General features: G+C 38.4%; 1 protein-coding gene across 1 annotated transcript; it reads left to right on the forward strand.

The window, feature by feature from the left end:
* The first annotated feature begins 4450 nt into the window (after nucleotides 1–4450).
* LOC113065963 (type-1 angiotensin II receptor A-like) lies at nucleotides 4451–5437 on the forward strand. Its single transcript, XM_026237494.1, has one exon. It carries the CDS (start codon nucleotides 4451–4453, stop codon nucleotides 5435–5437), a length of 987 nt encoding a protein of 328 aa, XP_026093279.1.
* Nucleotides 5438–8782: the final 3345 nt, after the last annotated feature.

The raw sequence follows: 8782 nt of genomic DNA on the forward strand, positions 1-8782 counted from the left end.
ATGATAACAGAATGTCTGATAGATGTCCGTGTCATTCCATGTGCTGTTAATTCAAACAGCGTTTTGCTTTAAAAGCCTATTCAACAGAAATATATAAACCGTCTCTGTCATCAGAGGAGAAAACTTTTTGAATGGCCAACATTGTCCTGATGAAATGTCCATGTGGTACCTCTCAGATCTGAGAGAAGAGCAGAATGAGTGAATCTTTAACTAGATCAGAGACCACTCTTAGTGGGCAATCTAATGCTCTGTCAGATGGTGGTGCTCACGCTACACTTCTGATCAAACAGAGTTCATTTTAGATGTGTTGTTAGGCAAAGTGGCAAGGAAATAGTTAAATCCCATTAAATGACATTCAACCTCAAAATCAATCTCAAAATAAAAAGAAGAAATGGTACCACACATCCATGATTTTCAGCATTTATTTATTTATTGGAAGTTTTTAAGAGCATGACATCATACATACACACACACACACACACACACACACACACACACACACACACACACACACACATATATATATATATATATATATATATATATATATATATATATATATATATAGCATTTGGCACACTAATAGAAAGGTGCCTTTCTGCCTTTTACAGTCTTCAATTAAAGTTTCCATTCGCTCTCAATTTCATGTAATAGCCGTCTGGGAGAAACAATTAAGATTAGTAGTTGTTATTATCTAGCTTAAGTGTAGTTACTTTGGTGCTTTGTTTACCTATTTTGTGCTCTTTTGATTGTGTACGGTGTGTTCAAGTTCTCCTGAGCAGTTGGTATTTACGAGTTGGAAAGTCTTAACATCAAGATGGTGATGCATCTTTTTTCAACCCATGCTCTTCTGTTTTAATCAGATATAAAATTGTATTTCCTTCATTTCAACAAATTTCCTGTCGATGCTGCACGCATTGCATATGCATTGCACACTACTATGAAACACTGGGCTCAAAAAAAGTTCTGAGTTCTGGTGTCATTCATGCGAGCTCAACTCATTCTCAGTAATGTGTCTCATCATGTTTAATCTCAATGTGATCTCATGTTATCAAAGTGAATTCAGAATAAAATTCTAATAAAATGCACAAGTCTTGGGAACACATGCACAAGTCTTGCACATTAAGCTTCTGTGTTCCTCGTATAGTCAAATTTACAGCTGCCTACTGTTACACTCATTTATAAAGAAAGCAGGACTGAATCAAATGGGACATGTGTGGAACTGCTTTACTGCACCAGGCCTGAGGAGGAGAAATGCCGGGGTGATATTTCATATATCCTGTTACCCTCGACACTCTAACATGGTGCTCCTCTCGCAATGAACGCTACATCTGTAGTTGATATGTAGTGTACTGTATGTTGCTTTTACAGAAGAATGCATGCTTTAAAAAAAAAAACGTCTCGACTGTGAAACCAAAGAAACCCACATTTACTTGACATATAAATGAAATTGCTTTAAACGTAAGGCAAGTAAATGAGGAATTGTATGTTACTATTAGGATTTACAATTTTTTTTTTCCTAAACAATATAATTTAATTTAGTTTTATATTATGTTTCTGACAGGGTTGTGCATCCTTCAGAACTTATAAAGCCTTTTACATTTCAGTGCAATCCCTTATTTTGGAATAAGGTGAGAAACAAGATATCTGTAATTTCAAACATTTAATGAAATAAAATAATTTTGCAAAAAAAAAAAAAAAAAAAAAGGTATGTTCATTGAAGCTTTGGGCACCAGTCATAATAAATTAAAACTCAAATTTGAATTTAATTCCTGAATTGTTAATTTTAATTTGAATGTACAGAACTTTATCATTTGAATTTAGAATGTAGAAATTGAACTGAAGAAAGTCTGTTTAACTGCTGCAAGTGTTTCTTAATGTTTAACAATTATATATATATATTTTTTTAAATATGAAATTTAAGTATGAATTACTACATTTTAAATATGGATTATTAAACTACTAAATACAATTTAATAAATTAAGTTTTTGGACCATGATTTGCATTTGCAGCTGAAACCATGTAGTGTGCCACCTTGTGGTAAAATGAAGTTATTTTCTAGTTAAGTATGCAGAATACATTTAATTATTATAGTTATACACATTACTAAACAAAGTTCTAAATTGACGATTTTTCTTCATTCTATACTGGTAGCAGCAAGCTCATTATTTATCCACAAACAAGTTTGATTTCCTCACAGGCACTTTCAACAGCCTAGACCCCTGGTGACCTGTTTATTTAGGTGTGTGCTGATTAGAAATTCTCCTGCTGAGCTCCTTTCAGCACATTGTGTATGGGACATAACAACTCTGCAATGCTCCAATGCTCTCTCTCTCTCTCTCTCTCTCTCTCTCTCTCGATCTTTTACATCAATTAATGGTGTAGTTAGAAAAGCAAGTTTACTGCCATGCCACCTTCATGAGCACAAGTTCTGCTGTACCTAACACTTACAGGTAACAGTTTCCATCCATCTGCTTATGTGTAACACACACACACTTTGATAACAGGGCACCCTCACTTTGAGCAATGAATTTCCATGAATTTTCCATGACATTTACATTTGTTTGTGAATACTGATAACAATTTTGAGGTGGATTTCCATATGTATGCACAAATGTCTCAAGAAAAAGACACATTGCAAGGTCTCAATGTGACTTTCAGAGCCTCCATGCTCCCTTTAGTCGAGAGGACAAGCTTCAAAACTCATTCTTGAAATATATTTCCTAATATGCTATCAATTTTAAATAGCAGCATTTTCTCTTTATAGCTAGAACAGGCTTAACACAAAAGCATAATTTTATGTATTTGTAATTATTTATTTAATTATTTATTTATTTTGTGTGATTGTTTGTTTTGTTGGTTTATAATTATTTGTTTTTTTTATATGTGGCATGATCCACATAACCAATCGGTCACCAAAGCATAACTAAATAGAAATACAAAAATTTTTTTTTTTTTTTTTTTTTTTTTTTTTTTTTTTTTTAAATAGACATTTGACTTAACAGTGCATTTTTATTTAGTTAGTTAGTTACCTATAGCTTTTTAGCATCTAAACCGAATTGACCCATAAGATACCGAGTGGTGGTCAAGGAAAATCTATTCTCATTTGAGAAAATGTAAAAAAGCAAGATGTTTCACTACATGGTAAATGAATACCTCTGAACTTAAAGGGATACTCCACCGTGTTTTCAAATTAAACTATGTTTTTCCCTTAACTAAGACGAGTTGATACATACATCTCTCATCTCAATGCGTGCACTCAATCGCTTTGGCGCGCGGTGACACTTTGAAAGCACTTAGCTTAGCCCATTCATTCAATATGGGCCAAGCAGAGAAGCTACCAAATACCTCCACATTTCCCCTATTTAAATACAGTTACTCGCATAGTGTAACTCGACCTAGGACGGTAACACAAAACAAAACGTTGCACTTTTCTAAGCGTGTAAAATCGATCACTTGCCATGGTATTCCGCCACACAATATAGTTATCCATTTTACATGCTTAGAAAAGTAATAAATAATAAATAATTATCAGAGTAAATCTATTAAGTATAACTACATGTATATCCATTGAATTCATTTGTGGGCCATTCAAAATTTAAATTACAATTTAATTAAGATTCATTTTGAATTCCATTTAAATTCCTGAATTTGCCATTCGGATTTAAAACGTCCAGAAATGTATATACAATTTAATTCATTGAAACAGTCAGACAAATAGATGCAACTTTTGCATAAACCTACTAGACTGTTGCTCTGGACAATCTAGCAATTACTCTAGCATTAGTTCAAAGATGAATGCCAGTCTCCATTGGATCTCTGGTCTGCATAACACCACATGCTCCAAACACGTTTCAACATCCACGGTTAAGACATTTTATGTGCAAAAGGCATAGCTGAGATTCCGTATGTAATTCTGATTTGGGATTCTGAAAAGGCACTACAAAGGATTTTTTGATCAGCCAACAACTTACTTGGCCAATGCGCTGCCAAAGAACAGTTCTGTTAAACATACAAGTTACAGTATTATAGACATATTCCCTGAACTTATTTTAATGTTTTCCATGACCGTGAGAAACACTGTACAATTTCAGAGAGTATTTTCAAGGGGTCCCAGGTGGACAGATGAGTGTAATTTCAAAAGGCTGAGTCATCAAGAATCTGTTTTTAATGGCATCTTATTTAGCAGAAGAAGCATGATCAGTGAGGACCGTTTTAATCTGTAGGCCTTAATGAGAGAGAAATAGCAGGAGCTCTTTCGTGCTCATAAATCACAGCCTGTGGTAATGATGCCTCTTCCTCTGGACTGTGGCTAACATTTTTGTTGTTCTCTTTTATAGGTGTCAGTGAGGCCTTTTCCCCCAAAGCTGGTGTTGGTTAGTGCAGACACACCCTGTGGATAGCGGAACCCATTTGTAGTCAAATAATCACCACAACTGGGGTCCAAAAATGGAGAACAAAACATCAGGACTGAGTGAGGACCTCCATGTGAAGTGCAACATGTCTGGAAGACACAGCTTCATCTTCACCTTCATCCCTGTTGCCTACGTATGCATTTTCATAATCGGTATCATTGGCAATAGCATGGTGGTGGCTGTCATCTACCGCTACATGAAGCTGAAGTCAGTACCAAACGTGTTTGTGCTCAATCTAGCTATATCAGACCTCACCTTCCTTATCACACTGCCTTTGTGGGCCAGTTTCACAGCTATGAGTTACCATTGGCCATTTGGCACCTTTCTGTGCAAGGCAAGTGCAGGATTGGTCATCTTCAACCTCTACACTAGCATATTCTTCCTCACCGCTCTTAGTATTGACCGATATCTTGCGATCGTACATCCGTTGAGTTCCAGATGCCAGCGCACGCTTTTCTATGCTAACCTCACATGTGTACTTATATGGCTGTTTGCCTTGCTCCTCAGTGCTCCTACAGCGCTAAGCCGGGATGTGTACGACATTGGGAACTCTACATTGTGCGCTATGTTGCACCACGGTGAGCAGATTAACCTTCTTGTTACCCTTAGCGTGCTAAAAAGTGTGCTAGGTTTCCTTGTGCCTTTCCTCGTCATCATCACCTGCTATTGCCTGATCGGTCGGGCACTTCTGGTTTCCAAGGGTCTGTTGAGGAAAAGCGTTCGCTCTCGGGAAGATGAAACTCTGCGTCTGATAGCCGCTACTGTGCTAGCTTTCTTTGTTTGCTGGGCTCCTCACCAAGCTTTCCACTTCATGCATCTGCTGGCCATGCTCGGCGTAGTGGAAAACTGCCAAACACTGGATGTTATTGACACAGCCATACCAGTTACCATCTGCATCTCCTATTTAAACAGTTGTGTAAACCCCATTGTTTATGGCTTTGTTGGACACAACTTTCGCAAGAACCTACTGAGGTTACTTGGATGTGGGTCTGGACTAACTTTAGCATCAGTTCAAAGATGAATGTCAATTCCCATTGTACCTCTGGTATGCTCAACCCAGCAACTTCCAAGAATGATCCAACATCATCTGTTAAGTCATTAAATACAAAGCTGAAATTCTGTACTTGTCAGTTTTGGGATTTTAGATGATACTACAAGACATTTTTGATCAGCCATCAACATATATATATATATATATATATATATATATATATATATATATATATATATATATATAATGTAACCTTAAAAAATGCATTAATTTATTTTTCTCTCTTGTATGTTCATTCCTTTTTTTTATCTACTGCTGTTTGAATATTCAGTGTATGTGTATAGGACTACTTAAATAAAAGCCTTATTTTTAATGATGGCTGTTAAGTCTTTTCTTTGTTAACATTTAAGCATCAGTCTTTTAACATTTTAATGATTAAATGTAATTTACTAATAAGATTCGGGAGGAGCGCTTCAGATACTTAGCCTAATCAACACAGGTGGACCATAATCAAGTAATCAATCCCATAGTATAAATACTGCTGACTTACCTTTATCCATTGACGGTTTATCAGCATGCTGGTTCGCTTCATCAGTCACCTTATCACAGACCCAATTTTTGTACCAACGAAGAGTGCTAAGCAGGGAATTTATAAGACCTGCTGCTTTTGCCGGACCCAAGATCATTTCTACCCAGCCAAACACGGCCGTTGAGCAGCATTAAGCGTCATTGCGACAGCTGCTCTCCTCGCCAAGCCACACATCATGGCCAATAGACCGTGCAAGCTCCGAACTCGCCTCGCTCGATACAATGATCGCGCCGCCCGAGACCGAGCTCTCGTCGAGCGCTGGATTGCGGCAGAAAGAATCCAACCAGCCTGGGCTGAACAGTTCTCACCGCGGATCAGCCTTTCACCACGGCGTACCGGCCGAATGGCAGTTTGAGGTCGCTTCCTCTAGCGGTGCAGACCGCGCAACGTTAACCAATACATTTCCAGGCGAAGACGCTAAAAACAGGTTCTTCTTTTCCTTCATTGGATTTTTACGGCAGTTGGCATCCAAAGCGTTGCATCTAAAAGCAGGTTCGCGGCTTAAGTTTGTTAAACGACGTCATGATGCAGTTTCCGTCTTCTTATACTAGTGTTTTATGGCGATTTTGGCAAACCAGCGTAAAGGTGCTTTACCGCCACCCGCTGATCTGGAGTGTGGATTGCGCATAGATTTGGACTACAGATACAAACGTTCCTTCGGATGATGATGCCACTTTTAACCACGAAGCCAAGGCATTACATTTGCCTTAGCGCGCACGTTTAAACCTCACCGAAATGATACAGACATAAGTTCCATGATAAAAAAAAAAAAAAAAGCTTGTAAGTCTCTGGATAAAAGCGTCTGCTAAATGCTTAATTTAATTTTACATTTTAATTTCCCTGCAAGTCTTCAGGTAGGACTAAATCATTTAGGGACCTATTTCACCATTCACTGGCGTGATCACTCAAAATTTATCTAATGTTGATCATGGATCTAGTCAGAAGAATCATGAACAGAAACATCTTTATTTTGGGTATGTAATTTCTGTCTCCATGCCAAAAATGGGGGGTGACTAGTAAGGGGTTAACGTTACTGCTATAATCATGTCTTTCGGTACAACGTCTTACAAGACTAAACATGCTTCATCGTTTCCAAAAGCCTCTGTTTCCACAGGAGCATTTCCTATAGCTCCTCACTGCCGCGCAGTGTCTGCTCCCGCAGGAGCCTTTCCTGTACCTCCTCACTGCCGCAGCAGTGTCTGCTCCCGCAGGAGCCTTTCCCGTATCTCCCCACTGCCGCAGCAGTGTCTGCTCCCGCAGGAGCCTTTCCTATACCTCCTCACTGCAATGCAGTGTCTGCTCCCGCAGGAGCCTTTCCTGTACCTCCTCACTGCCGTAGCAGTGTCTGCTCCAGCAGGAGCCTTTCCTATACCTATATATATATATATATATATATATATATATATATATATACATATATATAAAAAACACATACACATCACCTCCGCTTAAAGGCATGCCATGCATCCGAGGTTGTGGTGATAGCATCATGTATCGACAATAGCCAAGACGATATTAGGCCCATTCTCCAACCAACGTTTTTTATAATAATCATTAGGCGGCCTATCATAATTCGGCTATCAAACCGCTCCGTTATCCCATCTCAGCACTGCATTTCACGCTCGCCCGTGCTCCCAAAGGATGATGTGAGCCTGTAGGTGGCAAAGAAGTCTCCATCCACAAATAGACATACATCGTTTGCAGATATAAGGTATTCCATCGTACTTTAACAGGTAATCCGATATGTGCCATTTTTTTAAAGGAGCTCTCACTAACGGAGTTTAATGCCACAGTTACATTAGAACGCATCTCATTCGGGTTTCAGGGGTGGCGCGTCGGTCCCATCATGAGGCATGTGGTCCGGAGTGCGTACGACCAAGGCATCATTTCAACCGAACTCACTCCAAATATATGCACTTACTGGTTTTTGAATACCTTATATGCAAGGAATTAGTTTACATCCATATTAGGGTTAAATCATTGGACTTTAAATGGAATCTACTATCATATATATATATATATATATATATATATATATATATATATATATATATATATATATAAATTCACAGGACAAGCGAGATGACAGTAGTGCCGACTACATGAACTAGCAGTATTTAAATATAGTATTTTATACTTAATGCCAGTTATCAGTACGTCCAAAAGTATATTTTTCGATTATTGGTGATTCCATAGGCTCTTTTCGTGCACCTGCATGGTCAAAATGGCAAATAGTAAGCTCAGACAAGTATAAAGAATCTTTCTCTTACTCCACCCATGCACGATTACATCGTTGATATGTACCATCGATCTCACGTGCTGAAAATGACCACATCGCCGCTACATGGCACCTATTTGGGGTACACTGGCACAGGAAATCCAATTTATTTTTGCACGCTTAATTTCGAATACTATGACTGCACCAAGATTTTTCGGACTCATTGTCGGAAGCAGCTCATTGGATTTGCTAAACAATTATTCAAGTAAGCCTCACAGCGTCTACCCTCGTAGACAAACAAATCATCCTTAGTATCGAACTCCCTGTCAGGTGCTGCAAAAGTGCTCCCGGTTGAGCCAACCTTTGCCTTATCCGTTCAACTATCAGCAAAGCTTACTCGTATGACATCGCAAGTATTAAAATCCTGTCAGATGCTTTCCCGCTTAAACAATCTGGGACTTTCCATCTGACCACCAGTGAAGCTTACCTGATTAAAAAGCCAGATTAACCCCCCCCCCCAAACAAAAAAAATTCAGTCAGCGACACTTACCTATCGAACACCAACGAG

The sequence above is a fragment of the Carassius auratus genome, chromosome 49 (assembly GCF_003368295.1).
Source record: "Carassius auratus strain Wakin chromosome 49, ASM336829v1, whole genome shotgun sequence".
NCBI lineage: Eukaryota > Metazoa > Chordata > Actinopteri > Cypriniformes > Cyprinidae > Carassius > Carassius auratus.

Excerpts from the sequence above, each read along its gene's own strand:
- LOC113065963 (XM_026237494.1), top strand. The coding sequence starts at position 4,451 with ATGGAGAACAAAACATCAGGACTGAGTGAGGACCTCCATGTGAAGTGC.